The sequence below is a fragment of the Ambystoma mexicanum genome, chromosome 3q, assembly GCF_040938575.1.
Source record: "Ambystoma mexicanum isolate Mex_15411 chromosome 3q, UKY_AmexF1_1, whole genome shotgun sequence".
NCBI classification, from domain to species: Eukaryota; Metazoa; Chordata; class Amphibia; order Caudata; family Ambystomatidae; genus Ambystoma; species Ambystoma mexicanum.
The window spans coordinates 1,077,801,513-1,077,823,572 of record NC_090926.1 but is presented as its reverse complement, the minus strand read 5'-3'; the positions used below and the strand labels follow the sequence as shown (position 1 = coordinate 1,077,823,572).

Sequence of the window (22,060 nt, the reverse complement as noted above, 5' to 3'; positions counted from 1 at the left end):
AATTATTTATTCCTTCCTTTAATGTATAATGGGCAGCATCAGTAGCAATTTTGTTATGGCAGATCACGAGAGACGCCCAAGATGGGCAAAAAGCGATTGCTATAAATGGGCTTGTTTGTGTACAATTTACACCTGCATTGTGTTCATAGTGCTACTGCTCTCACTTACAGTACACAGGGCTTACTATGAAGAGACACGTGAAGTAATGATTCCTGTGTATACTCTTGTGCAGGAGAAGGATGCAGACATGGCAACTACTAGGTATCCAAGACCTTATGTAATTGTCCGTACTTTAGAGGTACACACAAAAGCACCTGATCCTGTGATAGATGAACCTAGGTTACCTTTTGAAGAGAGGTCACGTATGGAGGTTATAGTAGACTCTTTATGGCCGTCATTTGCTGCTACTAAAAAAAGGCAGTTGGATATGAAAAGTCTTCTAGAACTTTTTCCTACTCAAGTAGCACATGTAAATGCACCCGGTCCACTGATTAATGAGTTTATGATTGGTCCAGTAAGAAGAATGAGGCCCAAGAGAAGTGCTAGGGAGGATGATCATGAGCTAAATGATTACCTGGACAGTACTGCACATTTGGAGAATAACATTTAGTATTAGCATACGAAGGAAGTAGGAAGAAGAACCTCAAAGGAGGAATGCTCTGTATGTGCACTTCTGCCTTATAGCATGGGGAAGTCTAAAATTTTCATAGCTATTGAAGTAGATGTCCAGACTGCACATTGTCTATCACACATAGCACTTTTCCGTAGAAGAGGCCAGTTCATGGGTCGAGATGCCTATCTCAAATGGGCAATTGAATGGACCAATCCAGATGAAGATGATTATGTGCAAGACACAAAGACAAGAGACCAAACTCATACCAAGAATCACATGATCAGATATTAAAAACCTGGAGTGAAAGGAGCTGGAATCAGATGGGAAGTAAACAAAAGACTTGAGAGTCCAGGAGAAACTGAAGAAGACATCTGACATTGGAAGAACAGAGGCCAGATGCAGATTTGGGGAACAGTGTTATCACCAGATGGCTGGGAAGAAGTGGTTATCTGCAGAGCCTGGATGGTATATGATTGTCCAGAATCAACTGTGTGGCATGCACAGGTGGTGTGCAAACCATTGTGGCCGAAACTTGCTAAACTACTGACATGGGTCGAAGACAGAGGAGGACCCTTGCAGATAGTGCCTTTGAAAGGTTCCAAGCTGTACTTCAGAAATAATGGCACAAGAAAGGTTGGGGAGAACCGGAACTGTAGTCAGATCTTTGATGCACCAAGAATTAATCTTGGAACCGCAGTGATCCTGGATCAGTATTGGGCATGTGGAGCCAGAGCTTACATGAGATTGCCTAAAGATTGGGGAGGAATATGCACTTTGATGAATATGCATGTTCCGGCATTGGTGATTCCTAAAAGTGACCTGAATCTTGATACTTTCCCGAAAGCAGATGCTCAACTGAGGAAAAAGAGATCTGTGGAGCTGATAAATCGAATGAAGAGGGAGAACTATTTCTCTACTAAGTAAACAGAAGCCTTTGATTCCATCCCGTATGAACACATACTGTTCAGCCAGACTTCATCAGTATTCACGTTAATCTTCATGCCGAGAATCCAGGTTGGAGCAAATACCAAATGGCTGCAGATTACCAGATGGGAATTGCTGCAGACAATCAACACAACCATAAAGGGATTCAATGCTATCAGAGAAGAGATGAGAGCCATATGACTGATGACTCTTCTGAATAGATATGTCCTAGACATTTTCACAGCAATGGATGGAGGTGTTTGTGCAAAAATTGGAGAATCATGTTGCACTTTCATACCTTCTCATGATGATGAAAATGGCACCTTGACAGAGGCCATAGAGATGCTAGCTAAGCTACACGTCCAAATGATAGACGAAGTGGAAGACATTGCTGATGACAGCTGGTTTGGATCACTCTTTTCTTGGGTTTCCTTAATGGATGGCAGATATGTTCAAGTTCCTTGGAGCCCCGATCGTGTTAGTATTGCTTGGATTCTGTGTGATTGTGATAATCATCACACAGTGCAAAAAGACAGCAAAGAAAGCCATAGGGATTAAAATCATGATCGATGTTGAGCCAGGATGGAAGGCCAAAGATCTAACAGATGATGAAATCAGAGACTTTGTGAAGGCCAGTATCCATGTACCTGAGGGGACAAAGTTCCTGTATCCAAAGAACCACAAGAAATATGTGGGAAGATGGATCTATTGCAGCCCAAGTGGACAATGCACGCTCATGACGTGGAACAAGGATGAGAATGTGAAATCAGCTGGATGCCTGAAGGGAGTCATAAAAATGTGTATCCCGAAAAAGCATGTCTTCAGACAAGGATGTCTAGATGTGAAGAATGCTGGGAGAGTGGTCGAAGAATCGCCCAGAAGGGGGGAGTGTAGAGAAGGAGCTAATTACCCCCACCTCAATCACCTCGCCCATATGTTGGGAACCAGGGTGTGAGACACATGCAGAAATATTGAAACTACAGATGCCTAAGAGAATCCTGGTAGTAAGGCTGCCATTGAGAAAACCATACCTGCATGCAAAACAGTACGATGGCTGCTTAAATGAAATTCTGGAAGAAACAGGACAAATGAATGAAAGAGCAGACTGGTGACATCACACGAAGCAAGACTGGCGTGCATAGAAGAGATGCTGAGACTAGAGAATGCAGATATTCTATAAGGCATCAAGAAAGTATCGAAGATAAGTGACATTTTGGGCTTGAGAGAAAGAGGCTTATGTTACAGAAACGTTGAAGTCATTTTACATGTGTAAATACGCAAAGAACCACAAGCAAAGTATTCTCGAGGATAGCTTTATAGTGAATAGATTGCAGCATGCGCCAACATGTACATATATATTGGAGTCAGTAAAGAATGAATGTTTCCACTACGTACAATAGCAGAGCTCAGCAAACGAAGGAAGGCCTATTTTCCAGTATGTTGCAGTTAGAAAACAAGTGAATTAAAGGCGAATCTCAGAAAGGCGAGGCTGGATGAGCCAAGAAGCCAAGGCCGTATCAGGCTGAGGTGAGCTGACATTGGATACAAATCGTGTGAAAGAATGAAGCTCCAGTTCAGGAGGCATGGACAAAAACAAGAAGATGTCAGATGTTTATTAGAAAAATAGTATTTTAATACACTAGAAACTCGATTTCGTGGTCTTCAGTTACGTGGGGAGAAGAAGTTGTACAAGCATGGTGGTCACACCTCTGTACAAGGGCAGTGCATGCCTTCACTCCCCTGAATTCTTCAGAGCACAGAACACTCCCAAGGACAAGTTCAAAGTCCTAATTGACAGCAGACCACTGAGGTGATGATGGATGAATATGCTAATTGGTGGGAAGCTATGGTTAAGACGAGCTCACCAGCACCTGGACGCTCAGCCTACGTGCTGCTAAACATAGGTGGTAAGGTACTGACAGAGATTAGAAGCCAACCAATGATAGAGGACTGCATGATTAAGGGTCCTATAGTTGTATAGCCAATGGCACGTCATATATTTAGTGACGTTCATAGTGACATGTTTTAGGGGAGGGATTAGTTGCCCCACCTGATGTTAAAAAACCTATCACCTTCCCTCACCCACGTAGACGAGTATGGATCGTATACTTAGATGATTCCTTAGACCCTATCACACACGCCACTAGATTTTTGTAGTTTGCCACATAGGATGACGTCAGTTATACGTGGGTTAATGTCAACTATGATGATTTTCTGTTATATAAGCAAGCTTTTTCTCAAAATACATTGAGAGTTTTTACACTGAGATGTCCGTTGTACTCCCTGTTTTACATAATTGATATTAAAACAGCTATCCTTTTGCCAACTACCTGAGTCGTTTTGATTATTGGTGTTTGAATAATGTCTGCATCCCCATCTATCTCAAGGGTATTGCAACTTCATCTTAAAGGGCTGGCGACACCAGTTCAAGTTCTTTGGCCACATATCCTCCGACCAAGGCATGAGGCCGGACTCAGAAAGGTCAAGGCACTGCTACTGGTCGCGCTACCTGGAAAACTTTGCGACAGTGAGTGCTCCACTGAGAGAGCTGACCAAGAACAGCCATGAGTTCACCTGGACTGCCGAATGCGAGGCTGCCTTCACAGACATTCGTGCTCGAATTGCCTCGGCTTTGGACATGGCCTACTTTAGCTCATCCAAAGACACGGAGGTGACGGTAGACACCAGCCCCATTGGATTAGGGGCGATATTGGTGCAATATAACCCCAGAACTCCCCATATCAAGAAAGTGGTGTCATACGCCAGCCACAGCTTCTCCACAACTGAACAAAAATACTCGCAGGCAGAGAAAGAAAGCCTGGCAGTAGCTTGCGGCCTGCGGGCATTTCCATCTTTTCTTATTCATTAAAGCATTCACAGTGGTCACTGACCACCAACCCCTCTTTACCATTTTTTGGCAACCCCCAGAGCTCGGATGCCCCGTGGATGGAAAGGTGAGGCCTCCAGGACTACAAGTTCTCTATCCTCCACAGGCCGGACAAGGATAAGAATCCAGCCGACTACCTCTCCTGTCACCCCACTGGGCTGTAGGTCCCAGAACACTCAATCACTGATGCAAATCTGCAATACATCATACACCAGCTTAAACCTTTTCCGATAACGTGGAAGACGCTGCAACAAGAATCTGCAAATGTCCCAGTACTGGCCATCCTCGCCCAGTGCATCAACCAAGGAAAACTGAAGCATGCAAGGGAACGAACGAAACACCTCGAGGAATCGCTGCTGGGGGACGTAAAAGCAATGCTGCTAGTCCAAGAGGAACTCACCACTACAGAAGACCACATAATCATGAAGAGCTGTCGCATAATCCGGCCCAAGGCATACTGAGGAAATAAGGTGGTGTCTGGCGGAGAGGTCACAGACGATGATGGTGAGTGGATCACGGACGGACCCCCACCCGACTAAACCCATAAGACTCATTGAAGAGATGTGTTAGCACTCAACTCTATGTTTAAAAAGGGGGAAGGTGGTCATGTTCGAGTTTCTAGTTTATCCACATCGTTACGTGGAAGTTGGGCTAGGGTGGGGGTGGGACCCAAGGGAGGGAAGTGACGTGGGACAGGAGAAGAGGCAGTCTGAATAAAGTTGGAGTTGAGACCGGGCGTCTTTCTCGTGTGGGCCTCCATTATTTAGCAGAGGCACTGCGCATTCATCCAAGCAGCTCAACCGCCCATCCTAGAGTGGTGTGCACTTTAGCAAACCCATGCTAGAAGCATGTTTACTGGTAAGTAAATGCTGTAGATAGAAAAAATAGAATATTTTCTTCTAGCACAGAACATCTGAACCAGCTATCCATTCATTCAGAACAGACGAGCAATAGTGTCGGCTTCACAATAGATGAGTTGGAAATGGCCATCTGTACATAACACTCCAGGCCCAGACGGCGTGCCAGTAGATATCTTGAAAGGTGGATTAGCCATCTGCCCAAGTCCTCCATCATGGGCAAAGGCTATAACCTTCCCAATCTAGAGCAAAGGAAGAAGGGACTCTCCATTGAACGACAGTTGGTAAGAACTCTGGGAAGGCCATGTTGCTCCGTTTCAATGAATTCATGTCGAAGGCTAATATTAACACCCCATTACAAGCAGGCTTCCAAAATGATGGGTTCACCACTGGACACATGTTTAGACTCTGTATTATAATGGAGAAATATGTGACCTCATGGAAACAATGATTGTATCAGTTGTTTGTAGAGCTTCGGAGAGTGTTTGACCCTATCCCCAGGAAACCTCCATGGCACACATTAACAAATTTGCAAATTCTAGATTCAATTCTTAGGGCAGTTATGCTCTTACACAACAACAGAAAACCCCCACGAATCTGCTTCCCCTTTCTCAGTCTAAATGGGTGGTAGGCAGGGGTGCCTGGTATTTGACGATTTTGGGGTAAGGTTCTCCCAAAGAAGTAAATGGACATGTCGGATAACTAAAAGCTCAATATCTTAAACCAGAAAGGAGGGGGAGGGGTGTGGTCTCTAGAGTTCAAAATAAATTAAGAATGGACACACAGCAATCATGCCATTCCTGGAAATATACAAATTGCAATCCAGTGAGTATCATTTTTACGGAGCAGAACTATTGGGCACGGGACAAACTAAACTAATGACTCACACTGGATAAAAACTTCAAAAACAGTCCCAGGATCTTCCCTCTTCCACACCCGCCATAACGGCACATTTGTACTTTTCTTTTTGCTTCTTCCTTCATAAATTGGCTTCTGTGTGTTCACATGATTTTACCGGCTGGACCAGACTTCTTGTTGATTCTGCATTAAAGTGATTGGCAAAGGTTTAAATAAACTAAAGGCCTAAATACAAATAAAACATTTTTTTTCAAAAATGTCACATTTGGAATTAGATGCCGATCAATCGCTGCATAAAATGTATTATCTACTGGCTATCTAGGTCTATACTAATATGTTGTGGCAAAACCTTTAAAAACAGGAAGGCAGTGTGTGCCTACTCTGGTTTGACCATCTTAGTAAAAGCCAGGGACAACTAGACCTGTCCCACTATTGGAACGATTCGGGTAACAAAAATAGGGATCCCATCCATGTAATTAGAGACGGGCTTACTTTGCATAGTCTGGATTGTCGCTTGGACAGCAATAATGGAAGCAGGTTGGCCAATGATTATTTGATGTCTTAGACTTATATTGGCTACGCAGCATACCTGGATGTAATATCCAACCACACTGTGCGAACCCTGTATATTGAGTTCCGATTTGGAACACTGCCAATTGCTGCATAAACGTGGTGTTGGAATACGGAACTATTAGACATTGTCCAACTTGTGGTGCAATTAGTGAATTGGTTCAACAGTTGAAGAATTTGCACAACCATGGCTCGCCACATGCACCAACACATAGCTACGCAGGTCCCATTGTCGTGCTGACGTTGTCCGCTAGTTACAGAGGGCCTGTAGGAGATGATCTGGACCGCTAAAAAGAAGGCAACATAATGATGTCATGACAGGAAGCCTAGATTCATAGCAACACCTGTATCGGTCTGCAACAACATTGCCTCATTTATAGTTATGAGTGAACGTATTTGTTGAGGCAATGGCTCATGTGTAGACACGAGTTAACAATGTATCGGGGCAAGTGTATTCTGTGAAAGAAACTGTGATATTGTGATGCTTTTATGTTTTTAAATCGAAACAACACTCCATCATCTTGTTATATTTTGCCACACTCTGAAAGACCACCGTACGTGTCTACTGGGAAAATTCCTTCTGGAGACTACAACACTGGACGCTGAAGAATGGTGGAGTATGTTAAATATAGGGGCAAAGCGAACACTGACCTTGGCTTTACTCGCCTTTCTAAAGACTGTCCTAGAAACTATGGAAGGATCTAAAGCGTGATCTGGGATATAATGGAAAACTGGGCAGTGGTAATTGGGCGGCTTTAGAAGGACCAGTAGACATAACCAAACCAGACCCCACCTGGCAATCTTGAATTACGAATAATTGTCTTGTATACTGTGTTTTCGGTTTGTTGTCTAAATTCGATTTTGTACATAGTCAATACAAGGCTGGTTATGTATTTGTTCAGTTGATAAAGGTTTGATTTTCCAAACTACCTGCCAAAAAAAATCTTTAAAATTTGTTAAAAATAAAGCTAATTGACTGTTTGATCCACAAACCATGGAGGCATACGGCCTTGTGTGACATGTAACGTAAGCTAGTGTCCAGCCCCATGCCCAAGTAGGAAGCCTCTTCTTACCTTCTTTCCTCGTCTTCACATGTCTTTGGCTGTTGAAACACTCGCCAACTAGGAGGTAAAGCCCGCCGCCTGTTACTGCCTTCAGAGTACAAATGCAAACCAGCTTCTAAAGTCTGGGTAAGTCTGCAGATTACTTTGTGTATCCAACAATGGCAGTTTTTGGTTTGAACATCACCTCGAGAAAATGTCTACACCTGTTGAGCCAGACCTAAAGCACCACCAGTGCCTTTCTCCAGATAATGACCATGGAGGACATCCGTAGAGCAGTTACTTCCTGAGTGTTCTGCAGACATCACGCTCTATGCGCATCATTGATAAACGCGTCTCCTTTTCGCCAGGAAGTCCTGTGTGTGTGTGTGTGTATATATATATATATATATATATATATATATATATATAAGAGGGGTGAAACCCTGCACAGCCCCCCCACCTTACACCTATACATTTTTATTAACTTTACCCCCTTGCCCCCCACATATACATATGCGAATAAATGTGGGTCGGACTTTTGGTTTTAGGACTTTTCTACTTAGGTAATTTCATCCTAAACCGCTTTTCCACATATTGAGAATAGAGAAGAGCAAGACTATCAGAGTAAGTAATCCTTATCCTTATTGCAAAGTCATTACTCCTAGCCCAGTGCCTTTTCCATGTCAAACCACCTTCAGTATCCTCTCGGGTCACGGATCATGCATCCCATTCGGCTAGTTCGAAGAGTAAACGGAAAGGTGTAGGAATGTGTAGGGGCAGAGGCAAGGTAACCTGGAACTCATGCATGTGTCATGTGGATGCAGTTCTAACCTGGAACTCATGCATGTGTCATGTGGATGCAGTTCACGTCATTGGTTCAACAGCTGTGTGGCACACATTGTGCACCCTTCCAATAAGTTGCAAGTCATCCACAGATTGCAAATAGGAAAGAGCCATGGGCTTTGTGTAAAGGAGTGAGCATAAAGGGAACGCCATCCGTTTTCAGTATCTCAGTCTGAGAAGAGTGCACATCATCTCTTAGGCTCAGTATCAGGAGTAACACTATCATACCAGTAACACCACTAATAAACCTTTCCAGTAACACATTAACACTATCTTCCCTGGGGCAAGGAGCAGCCTTTCTGAGGTTACAGAACGTCAATTTGACTTTGACAACTGCTACTTAAGAGTTCTTCCAATGGCCAAACTTTCTGAATGTAATTTGCATTTGCTCCGCAGTATCTTTGCTTAGAAAAAGGTTTATGTATTACTAAGTGGCCTGAAATAATCCAACCCCAGGCATTCCCACAGGAGGCTACTTGACCAAGGCTTCTGAGTTGACACCCCCAGCCTACCATGGGTCCATAGGCTGCATTTTGGATTACACTCTCCCTCAGGTGCTATAAACCCACGCTGAGTGGGCCGCACTCACTAACAATTTAGCCCCGATATACTATGAGCCATAGCCTACAAGGCCATACCTTCCGCCCTGGTTTCCATGAGCACTCGCCAACATTCTGATAGCGGCCACGCTGCGGAAGCCTCTCAGTAAATGTTCTCCAGGACAGGTTCGATTTGTGCCTTCACATATGAACCCTTTGTAGTTCACAGGAGTCTTCCTCCCGACCCCCACTCTTAAGTGCTAAGGCTGAGTATGCTCATCTTATTCATATAGGAATGCATAATAGCCCAGCTGTTCTGCCAGCATTGAGTCATACCAATACAACATCACAATTTCCCACATCAGAAAACATAGCACAAGCCTCTTTCTGTCCCTTTGCTGCTTGGCAATGTATTTAGGTGCGAGTCTTTCCTAAAGGGATTTCAATCAGAGGCCTTTGTCATTAATTTGGCAGTTTGCAATAAAAAAAAATGGCAGTGGTAAGTGGTATTTGCCATTGGATGTTGAAAACCGCCCATTAGAGATAGAGAAAACCTTTTACCACTGGTGCTAAAATTACCCCTGCTATTAAATACAGTCACTCCAGTGATAGCTTCATAACCACCGGAAATCCCCATTATAAAAGAGAATAACACCTAAAATGGCGGTCAATAAGACGGGAATGAGTGTAGGCCAGGGCGGGTCCCTAATGATGATGTAGGAGTGGCAAGGCTCTTGTTCTTGAAATGAATGCATGTTAGGCATAAGTGTATTTCTTTTTTATCAATGGTGGTACATCTTCTGTCCTGGCTGTATTTCTTTAACTTGCCAAACCTAAAAATGCATGTTCTTACCAATTGTGATTCCCCATCAGTAGAAATTAGCTCCAGCATTAATGCACACTTGCCACGCCGCAGGCATTAATTACTGAATGAGTAACTTGGCGCAGTGGTAATTTACCACCAGAAAGGGTTCTCGTGTGATAGGCCGCTTGATGTCTGGATGAACGGGGATGGGACAGAACGTCTCTGGGCTACAGAACCTGTCGAATCTGCTATTCTGCCATTTCCCTCCCCACCCCCAACCAAAAATCTGGGTTTCAGTTTTTATTGTAATTGACAAGATGCTAATTTTTGACAACGGAATAAATATTTATTCATTTTGCAACAATTCACTGTAAAACGTGTCAACAAATCACAATAAAGTGCGTTCACAGGAAAACGAGACCACCATTAGACAGACGCGCATAAGACACGGGGCACGCACGCACGCACACACGTCACAACACACGGCCGTGACGGCAACCTGGTGTCGGAGTTGAATTAACCCTTTCACCGCTGGCTTTCCTAGGTGTACATTAGGATCTCTGGATCTGAAACCTAGGTTTGGCCCTGGTTTGAGCATGTTTTCCTGTCCTTTTAAACCTACTGAATCAGTATTTCTGTGTGACTTGGTTGATTATCTGGGGCCAAATTGGCTTGGGGGGGTCATTTTTTTTATTTTTAAAAACGTTAATGGTATAGAGGGGAGCACTAACATTAGCACTTAATTATTGTTGGTACCCCGCGGTGCAATTTTTCATATTTACAAACGGAGCTTGAAAGTAAAGTGTAAAAGCAAGCGAGATCGCCTTTACGCTCCTTCTTTCGTAAAAGAGTCTGAATGCTGCCTGCCTCAAATGCATGGCCGGCAGCATTCACAATGGAGTGCCACGGAATCCGCCATTTTATAGCAGGCGGATTCCGTGGGAATCCATTCCTTTTACGCCTGCATGAAAATCTCATGCAGGCCCAAAAGCACGTGCCCCTGGGAAGGCACTGCAGGGCTGCAGAGCGGAAATGCAAACTCTGATTCTGCACCTGCTCCACCTCCAAAGGGTTGTAAAATGCCTCGGGTGTAAACGCAAAGCCTAAATGGATAACTCACTGCTTTTACACCTTACTTTTGCACTCCGAGGCTTAGAAAATGACCCCCAAAATGTACAAACACAAACCTGGCGGGCATGTTTTTAACAATTTCATAAACATGGTCAATTTTCAAGCTGTCATTTGTATTCTTCATGTCAATATTTATTTATTTATTGTAATTTGGTGTCCCCCCCAGACCAGGGTCAGTTGTGCTTTTCTGCCAGTTGCTCTCCTCCGCACTTAAAATCCCCGCCTAGGTTATTCATATGTCCTCGTTGCCATTCAACCTTCCAGCTCACTAGCGCCTAGTTGGAAAAATGATTTTTGTGCGCTATGCAAACGTATAGCATAGCCTAGTATGAAGACACTGGGTAAAACTGTTAGTTAAGACTGTGCATAGGTAACCCTGACCAATGGGATGGCGCCTTAGCAATGGCCAATGCAGCCTAACGTGCTCCCAAATGTCAGGTGAAAATACTGAATTTTTTTTTAAAAAAATGAAACTAAACTGCCTGTGAATATTTTTGTAAACTCAGTAGGAAATCCCCAAATCTATGCTAGGGAAGTGCACAGGTGTCTGCTTTCTTTGGCTGGTGCGTCAACGCACACTGGGGCGCATGCCCGAATCCGTTGGTACGCGCCTTCGCATTACGTCACCAACAGGGCCTGCATTGCTTTGGAAGTTGCTACCTAAAATAAGGGACCAGTCAGTCCTTCTTTGCCTGGTGATGGACCTATTGGGAAGGCAGCGGCTCTACGGTGATGGAGTCTCTGACGTCACAGAGGCCCCAAGCTCAGAGTTTGCTGTTATCCCCACTGCCCGAAACCGGCACTGGACTGAGGTGGCATAATTACATACTGGCAGCAGTGCTGTTAGGTTTGCAGCATTATACAAAGCCCACTAACCAAATGATTGAGCTGCCAGAATGTATACAACACCGGGGTCTGGGGAGGTGGAGGGGCGGTGGGGATGGAAGAGGCCTAACGATGTTCTCACAGTATTCAATTACTGATAAAGATTCTGTCTTTGGCATTGTTCTTCTGTACTTTTGTTGATTAGGTTTTTTTCTGTCTAACTCCAGCTAGACCCGGAGTTGACCATCTTGGGGGCAATAGTATTGACCGGGTATCCTGGCCACCTCCAGCTGTCCACCTTTTCCCTTAAAATTTGACCAAGAAACATCACTCCTCTGGGACCAATGGTGGCCCCATGCAATGCCGGGCATCAGGGTTCCTCCGACTACTACATGTCTAGAAGCTACACACCGGCACGTACAGAAAAGACTAGGTGGACTGTAGGCACACAGAGAACACTCAGAAAATCTGATTTCCAAAAAGAAAATAAATGCACGTTGCACGTGCACACGACATATAAGTAGTAGATAGATTAGGGCTGAGCCAGGTGACACCTTTGCACAGGAGTTTTCTGGGGGAAGGGGCGTGGGGGATTTATAGGGGGAGTTATAGGTTTCAAGGCCAGGTTAAGGCATAATTACCGTGGAGGTCATGAGCTTTATAGGGCACTCAGCTCACCCTACCCATAGCCATGTCCGTTTGCCCTCCCAAGAGGATATAGAAAGGCAGAGTACCTTCAGGGACACTTCACTTCAACACTCACATGTGTAACTCCATCTGAATTCTGGACTGAACTCAGTCCCTCCGCTCCGCTACTCTGTGCACCCGCCTCATATTTTCAGGACATTTCGGAGCCGTGGGACCAGTGACTCAGCCCTGAACTAGTCCTATTAATAAATAGTGTTGGAGTTACGTGTACGTTCCATGCCTATCACACACAAGTTTCTGGGCTAGTTGCAACTTCCCCGTTCTTCTCAGTCTCTGCCTTCAGAAAATGTTCAACTTCACCAGAGTCCAAGTTGGCGTTCTCAGGCGTCTTCTCGTCACTTTTCTTCAACTCCTCGATCTCGGCTGCGGCTTCCGCTGACTTGGGCTCCTCTCCCTTTTTCCCTAGACAGAAGAAGTTTCCTAATGCCAGGACCAGGGCTGAGGTGACAACTTCCGTTCCAGCGATGATGAAAACAAAGAAATATTTCCCGGTTGCATCCAAGACTTTACCTGAAATCCACAAAACACAGTGGTCATTATTAGTTTAGAACTGGTCTTTGTAATGCAGAAAAGATTCAAAATACAAATTTGTAGTATTTAACCTGCAGAATAAATTTGTTGAATGGTTAATACAAGGTTTGGCATGGAATCATATCCAGCTACTGTGATACAAGACAACATTTATTAAATAGTGTTAGAAACAATTAGACACAGTATCGGTCCGTTCGACAGCAATGAATGATCGAAATTGTGAGAGTGGTAGTGTCAAGAATACCAAGGACCTATATAACACCTACACCCACATAGATGAACTGGCATGAAGTTGTTATCCAGTGTGGGGATATCTTTATTCAGCCCAGTATGTCCTGGTGTGCGGACGGACCACAATGGGCGGTGCATGGACGGTTCCCTGTTTATGTTTATGCTAAATCGATACTTGTTATATGAAATATTCTCACAACGCAGCAGTTAACAAATTAAGAACAGTGGAAATGTCTGAACTGCACACCCATTTGGTTCACTTACTCTGAGGAAATTGAGCGGTTTATGCACAAAACAATCTTAGAGATAGGTCTTAATATCAAAAAGATGTTTTCATTATGTGTGTTTTTGAACCATAGTTTATATCATGCAAATCCATGCATTTCAAAAATAAATTTCAATTCTAAATGTCGTGATGTTCATCTCTGAGAGCATATCCTCCCATTAGTTAACAGGAGGGGCTAGCCAGAGAAATGAAATGAAGAGTTTTAAGCTATCGTATTGCACCTGACCATGCCAGGAGAAAATCTGTTTTGATCAAGTTAATTAAGGCATTCAAAATATTCATCCATAAAGATAATTGGAGCGTATCAGTACGGCCGTTAATATAAACAAGTCAAACATAAATGAAATCAGTACTAGAGTTAATACAGACAGTTCATCATTTTACAGCAACTCGGTTAACCAAATCACACCCCAATATATTCATTGTATTCATTGCATTTAAACAAAAGGACAATGTGTTATATAAATAGAACAATAATACCAGGATGGTATAATGGGAGAGCCCATAAAGACCAACCATGGCTTAAAACAGGGGTGTAGAATGGCATCAATACTATTTAATCTGTATGTGTCCGATCTTGAAGAAACTTTGAATAGTTGTCATAACTCCCCCACTCCCCCCTCAAGATAGGAAATAACTTGGTCGGGTGGCTTACACGGTTATATTTTATATTCGATCGGACATCCATTGTGTTGCAGCGTTGCTGGGTGGCTTTATATGATCATTCTAAATCAAATGATTTGGTAATCAATTTGAAAAAACTAAAATAATGATTGTGAACGACTGATCAGAGAAAAGATCCAAGAAATGTGTCTGGAAAACTAATGACCTTCCCATTGGAGTAGTAAGAAAGTATAAATACTTGGGAATGGAGATCTATGATAACCTTGATATCAAATTGATGACAAAAGATATAATTGTTAAACCCACAAATAAATGTAACACTGTTAGATCATTTGTAACACAAGGTACAGGATATTTAGTGGAGGGCCTAATGAAACTTTTCACTACTTGTATTGTTTGCAGTGCATTGTATGGACTGTAAGTCCTGACAAAAAAAATAATCAATATGGCTAAGAGCATTTGAAGGTAAATATCGCAGAAAATACTGGGGGTTTTCCCTAGAACACCTATGGAAGCCTGTGAATTGGGTCTTATCACTTTGGATACCAGAAGGAACATTCACAGAACTATTTACTTTATGCAAAGTGAAAAGTTGGATAGTATCTATGGTTTTTATAAAGGTATGTTAAGTCTGGAAACATTGGTGTGATGCAAAAATGGTTAATTGACATCAGAAATTGTAATGCAGGAATAGGTTTTATTGCAGAATCACCATTTAATAGAAGCTTGGTAATCAAACAAATTTTTAAAAAGGCAGAATAATGGGAATGTATGAATAACATTGAATTTTATCAAAGAAAACAACATTTTGTAAATATACAATGCAAGGCTTTACTAAGAATACCCATTTTGATTACATTTACGTGGTATGATATTATGTTTTGACCAGCTGCCTACTTTGGAAAGATGGGGGGTTGGACTAATATCCCTTACGATCCACGCCTTTGCCGAATATGTAAAGAGAAGGTTGAATCTGCACGACATACTCACCTTATGCCCTAGACTGTCTGAAATTTACTGAAAAGGCTATAGTAATATTGTTGCTGATTTTTAATAGTATTGGCACTAATCAATTTTGGTCACACATTTTTTCTACCACAAACTCAAAGTTGAATTATGCGGTCTATTACATTTGGCAGCTGGAAGAAGGGAAATATAGTAAATGAAATTAATAGTTTACGGCTCTTATAGGACATTTTATAAATGTATTTCTTTTTAGATAATAATTAATGATTTTATACAAATTTATATTGAGGCTGTGGAATGAGGTATATGAAATGTATTTTATAATGGGATGTTTAATGTTTATTGTTTTGTGAACTATATCAAATGTTGTGTGTGAAGGATAATTAATGAGAATGGATTTTATGTGAATTGATGTCATTAATTTAGAGTTAATGCTATGTTTTACCAATAAACCTAATACAAAAAACAAATAATGGTAATACGGTGAAGAAAATAGTTAATTAATTTTTGTGACCTTGTGTTGCCAATTTAATTTTGACAGCATTTGAGACCTGACACCAGCTTACAGTCTCTTATCTGAGGTCCAGATGTAAACCGGGCCCAATATGTCACTGAGTCAAACCTAAGGTCAGTGGCAGTGCTAATCTATAGATAAACTGATGATGCCCATGTAATCAATTGTATGGTGAGACCACTAGGTTTTACCCATCAGCCACACTCCAAGATGGCATAAAGACAGTGGTTCGCTATGTCCTGTTCAGTCCTGTTTGCGAAATTGCATGAACTACCTTCAGGTGGACTATTGAAGACTTCAAACTAATAATGAGATGGATTGTTAGGACACTCACCCGGGAACGGAAACGTCCGTATCCTTGTGGGCGGGGAGATGCCTGGCGGTTATACCCGCGGTATCGTCTTCGCTCATTTGGGGTGCATGCGTTCATACACGGTAACGGCAGGGAACGGGCTTGTGGTTCAAGCCTCGTTTCTAGGAATATCTTGGTTCCGTGCATGCGCCGACTCGGATTGCGGGTCAAGCCTCGCTTCCATGCCGAGTCACTATAAAAGAACTTCCTGGTCTTGTACTCGCCGCGTCTCAACGCGGTTTGGTCCTGACCTCCCGCTCGCTACTGGATTACCTTGTTCTACTTGGTTACTCTGTTTACCTTCTTGTTTCCTTCCTGTTTCCCCTGCCTTCCTGTCCTGTTGGTCTGGTTCCCTGGTTGGTGGTCTGGCTTCCCTGGGTTGGGTTAGTCTGCTCCTGGTCTGTGTTCCTTGTCCCTACCTGCCTCTTTTCCCCTCCTACGTGCCCACCTTTCCTTGCCTGGTTTCTTCTCTGCTTTGTGCTTGGGTACCAGTGCCTCATCGGTGCCTTACTCTGCCTTTTCTGCTTCCTGCAGTTGCTGCCACTCTACGATCTTGGCAGTCCTCTTCCACCATCTTCGAGGGAGTCTCTGCAGAATAAAACCACGCACTCAAGTTTGTTGTTAACATCTACTGACCTTCCCTGTTCAGTGCTCGCACTGTTCCGGCGCCACGTAAATCCAGGGAAGTGTCCATCCGTGGCGTCAGGAAACGGACCCATTTTCAATCCTGCAAATCAGGACGGGATCTGGGCCGGTTCTTGGCGTTACCTTGTCATCCTTCGTTCTACGATCAACGTCCTGGCGACCCCGGCACGCAAGCCTTCAGGAAACACAGGTACGCAGCGTTCACGGGACGCACATCTTGACAGATTGAGACGCCTAACTGATTCGGACCCAGATATGGAGGAATCCTCTGATCTTAGAGATGAAATCAGATCATTAAGGGCTGAAATGACAGCACTTCGCCTAGAAAACGAGACACTACGTCAGATGATGGTGCTTAGGACTGGCACCACAACTCAGGCTGATTCTGCCTTGGCACAGACGACACCCATGAAGTTTGATGGCGATTCTAGAAAAGTGGCCGAATTTTGTAATCATTGCAGGATTCATTTTTTGTTCCGGTCTTCCCATTTCACTGATGAGAAAGCGAAGATTGGGTATATCCTAGGGAATCTAACCGGAAATGCGCTAGCATGGGCAGCTCCTTTGGTATCCTCAAACAGTCCCATTCTGAGTGATTTCGCCGCTTTTGAGAAAGCGTTCTTGGAAGTGTTCCAATCGCCTAATTTGGCCGCTACCGCACAGAATCAATTGATGGATTTGAAGCAGGGTTCAAGTGATCTGATCACATACATCGGTCGGTTCCGTCAATTGGCGGCGGATTCTCAATGGCCTGAAGTAACACAAAAGACGCTTTTTCGGCGAGGCCTGAGGGAGGAGTATAAGGATGAACTTCTTCATATTCCAGAACCAGATACCCTACAGGTATTACAGGAACAGGTTCTTCGAATCGATCACCGTTTGGCAGAACGGAAGGGAGAAAGACGTCGGTTGGAGAGGACGTACCCCAGGTCTTTTCCATTACCTGCCGGTGCTTCAAGTAGATCTGAGACGGGTCCGGAACCCATGCAATTGGGGGCGCTCAGAGGACCTTTGTCCGCGATGGAGAAGAAACGAAGAAGGGACTTGAACTTATGCCTGTATTGTGGTGCCTCCGGGCACTATTTGGGTACCTGTCAGTTACGACCACTCAAGAAATCGGAAAACTAATAGGCCTGTCGTGTATAAGGAAGGCAATGACAGGCCCACCATTTAAACCAGTCCTTCCGGATACCGATGGTTTCTTACTGCCCATGTCACCCGCACCCCTTTTGGGACTCCAAATTAAAGTACTGTGGCAGGACAAGTCGACTTCAATCTTGGGTCTTCTAGATTGCGGAGCATCTGGCAATTACATCGATGTTGAGTTCGTCAAGAAGAACCAGATACCTCTACTTAAGAAAGATCAAGCTACACCGATTGAGGTCATTGATGGTACGCCTTTGTCTTTTGGTCCCATTCAACATCACACCAGAGTTCTGCAGTTTTGGCTCAATGAACATCAGGAAAGGATATCTCTGGATGTTATTAAGTCACCATCTTATCCGATCGTGTTGGGTTTACCTTGGTTGTTGTATCACAACCCTAGGATTGATTGGGTAACCCGTACACTGACATTTAATTCAGATCGTTGTTTGCTGGATTGTTCCTCTTCTGGGTTATCTGTTGGGACATCCACAACTGCCACACAGACAGAGGTGAATGGAATATCTCATGTATGCCAGATATCTACTGTACCATCTGAATATGCGGACTACTCTTCTGTGTTTACGGAACCAGGGGACATCCCTCTGCCTCCTCATAGAAGTTTTGATTGTGCCATTGATCTGTTGCCCAATTCTGTGATTCCACATGGACGAGTATACTCCTTATCTCCACAAGAGAGAACAGCCTTACAAGAATACTTAAACGACTGTCTTCAGAAAGGTTATATCACTCCTTCCAAGTCTCCTGCAGGATTTCCGCTGTTTTTCGTCAAGAAAAAGGAGGGCACTTTACGTCCCTGTGTGGATTATCGGCAGTTAAATGATCTTACTCGGAAGGACAGATATCCGTTGCCTCTCATACGTGACATCCTGGAATCCTTGCACTCTGCCTGTATATTTTCTAAGTTGGATTTAAGAGGGGCATACCATCTGGTACGAATCAAGACAGGCGATGAGTGGAAAACGGCTTTTAAGACACCTTTGGGGCACTATGAATATCGTGTAATGCCTTTCGGACTATGCAATGCCCCAGCCGTTTTCCAGCGTTTGATGGATGATGTATTTTCAGATTTATTCGGAATTTCAGTATGGGTATATCTGGATGATATATTGATTTTTTCTAGAGATAAAAAGGAACACGTTTTACGTGTCAAAGAAGTTCTCAGCCGTTTACGTCAGAACCATTTATACGCCAAGGCTGAGAAATGTCTCTTCAATCAAGACAAGATTGAGTTTCTTGGGTACGTGATTGACCGTTCTGGCATACAAATGGATCCAACCAAGTTGCGGGCAATTCAAGAATGGCAACAACCTAATGATGTGAAGGCCCTTCAGCGATTCCTTGGATTCGCCAATTTCTATAGGCGCTTTATACCAGGTTTCTCGAATCTCACAGCTCCTTTGACCAGCTTAACCAGCAATAAGACATCGTTTAAGTGGAATGAAGAAGCTACTAAGGCGTTTGACCGTCTCAAGGAAGCTTTTAGCACATCTCCCATTTTACATCATCCCGACGACAGTAGACCATTCATTGTGGAAGCAGATGCATCGAGTTTTGCTGTTGGATCTGTTCTGCTACAGAAGGACCCGCAATCTGATGTTGAATTCCCAGTGGCTTATTTTTCCCGAAAATTAACGTCAAGCGAACGGAATTATGCAGTGATCGAGAAAGAACTTTTAGCTATCAAATTAGCTTTTGAAGAATGGCGCCATCACCTTTTGGGAGGCCGATTTCCTGTGGAGGTCCGTACCGACCATAGAAATTTACAGTACCTACGATCTCTTCAATGTCGCAATTCCCGTCAGGCCCGTTGGGCTTTTTTCTTTTCACATTATGATTTCACAATAACATATATACCCAGTGCTCGAAATCTGAAAGCAGACGCATTGTCTCGCTCTTTCGAAGACATCAAGCAAGACAGCCAGAATCAGTTACTGATAGCCCCAGAACATTTTTTGTTTTCCGTGTCTCATTGTCTGGATACGTTCTTACAAGAAACATTGGCAGACCCCTACAGAACTGAACTATTGAAATTACCCCAAGTTAGGGAAGACGAGGGCTTGCTCTTCTTCAGGGGGAGACTGTATGTACCTACCGACTCTCTTCGGACAGCCATTTTGCAAGCATTCCACGATTCAAGGGTTGGGGGCCATCGGGGCATACGTGCAACTCAAGAGCTTGTTGCCAGACAGTTTTGGTGGCCAGGATTGGCTAAACAGATCAAACAATACGTGGAATGTTGTCCAGTATGTTCCCAAGTAAAGATACCCAGAAGGAAGCCGCTCGGTCTACTCCAACCAACCGAGACACCACCATATCCTTGGCATACCATAGCCACGGATTTTATAGTGGAACTATCACCTTCCGAAGGCTTCACATGCATAATGGTAGTGGTTGACTGTTTCTCCAAGATGGCTCATTTTGTTCCCTTTGTTAAAGTTCCCTCTGCAAGTTCCATGGCCCGAGCATTTCTGCACGACATTTATCGGTTACATGGACTACCCGATAAGATCATCTCGGACCGTGGTTCCCAGTTCATCTCATCTTTCTGGAAGCAGCTGTGTCGTCACCTGGGCATACATCGGGCACTCAGTTCCGGCTATCATCCGCAATCCAACGGACAGACGGAGCGGACAAATCAGACGTTGGAACAGTACTTGCGCTGCTTTTCCAACGCCTCTCAGACCAACTGGGCGTTGCATTTGGACTTAGCTGAGGTGGCTTACAATAACTCTATCCATTCTGCTACGGGATTAAGCCCCTTTTTTTGTTCCTATGGACTCAATCCAAGACTTTTTCCATTTGCTCCTGTACGACCAAGCACGGTTCCCTCTGCTGATCAGCTGATTCAGGAGATCCGAAGACTGCATACTCAGGCGACTGGTACCCTGGCTAAGGCACGTGAGGACATGAAGGCTCAGGCAGATAGGAGGCGTACCCCTGAACCTGCATTTGGGGTTGGAGGGAAGGTGTGGCTTTCTTCCAAGAACTTACCTGTTCGCAACTTACCTATGAAACTTGCTCCCCGTTTCCTAGGGCCCTTTCGAATTACTAAACAGATTTCCCCGGTGGCTTTCAAACTGGAACTGCCCCCATCTTGGCGGGTGCATCCCGTTTTTCATGTCTCCTTGTTTAAACCTTATCTGGATGACCCCTATGGTCGTTCGGGCTCCCGTCCTGCGGCCATTGAGGTACAGGGTGTTCCTGAATATGAGGTCCGGGAAATCTGTGACTCTCGTTTCCATCGGGGTCAATTGCAGTTCTTGGTGGATTGGGTGGGGTATTCGGCTTGTGACCGCACTTGGGAACCTGTTGGGAATGTCCATGCTCCTCGTTTGGTGCGAGAGTTCTATTTGCGCCATCCTTGTAAACCGGGGGCCCCTGGTCTTTCTGGGAGGGGGCATGGTGTTAGGACACTCACCCGGGAACGGAAACGTCCGTATCCTTGTGGGCGGGGAGATGCCTGGCGGTTATACCCGCGGTATCGTCTTCGCTCATTTGGGGTGCATGCGTTCATACACGGTAACGGCAGGGAACGGGCTTGTGGTTCAAGCCTCGTTTCTAGGAATATCTTGGTTCCGCGCATGCGCCGACTCGGATTGCGGGTCAAGCCTCGCTTCCATGCCGAGTCACTATAAAAGAACTTCCTGGTCTTGTACTCGCCGCGTCTCAACGCGGTTTGGTCCTGACCTCCCGCTCGCTACTGGATTACCTTGTTCTACTTGGTTACTCCGTTTACCTTCTTGTTTCCTTCCTGTTTCCCCTGCCTTCCTGTCCTGTTGGTCTGGTTCCCTGGTTGGTGGTCTGGCTTCCCTGGGTTGGGTTAGTCTGCTCCTGGTCTGTGTTCCTTGTCCCTACCTGCCTCTTTTCCCCTCCTACGTGCCCACCTTCCCTTGCCTGGTTTCTTCTCTGCTTTGTGCTTGGGTACCAGTGCCTCATCGGTGCCTTACTCTGCCTTTTCTGCTTCCTGCAGTTGCTGCCACTCTACGATCTTGGCAGTCCTCTTCCACCATCTTCGAGGGAGTCTCTGCAGAATAAAACCACGCACTCAAGTTTGTTGTTAACATCTACTGACCTTCCCTGTTCAGTGCTCGCACTGTTCCGGCGCCACGTAAATCCAGGGAAGTGTCCATCCGTGGCGTCA

General features: G+C 44.4%; 1 protein-coding gene across 1 annotated transcript in view; it reads right to left on the bottom strand.

Annotated features, from left to right (window-relative positions):
* Window positions 1-10,263: 10,263 nt before the first annotated feature.
* SLC16A3 (solute carrier family 16 member 3) overlaps window positions 10,264-22,060 on the bottom strand; it is a 162,780-nt gene continuing 150,983 nt past the window's right edge. Inside the window, exon 5 of the mRNA XM_069655329.1 lies at window positions 10,264-13,113. Within this exon, the coding sequence (XP_069511430.1) occupies window positions 12,827-13,113 (287 nt within the window). The 3' untranslated portion in view covers window positions 10,264-12,826. The remainder of the gene's footprint in view (window positions 13,114-22,060) is intronic.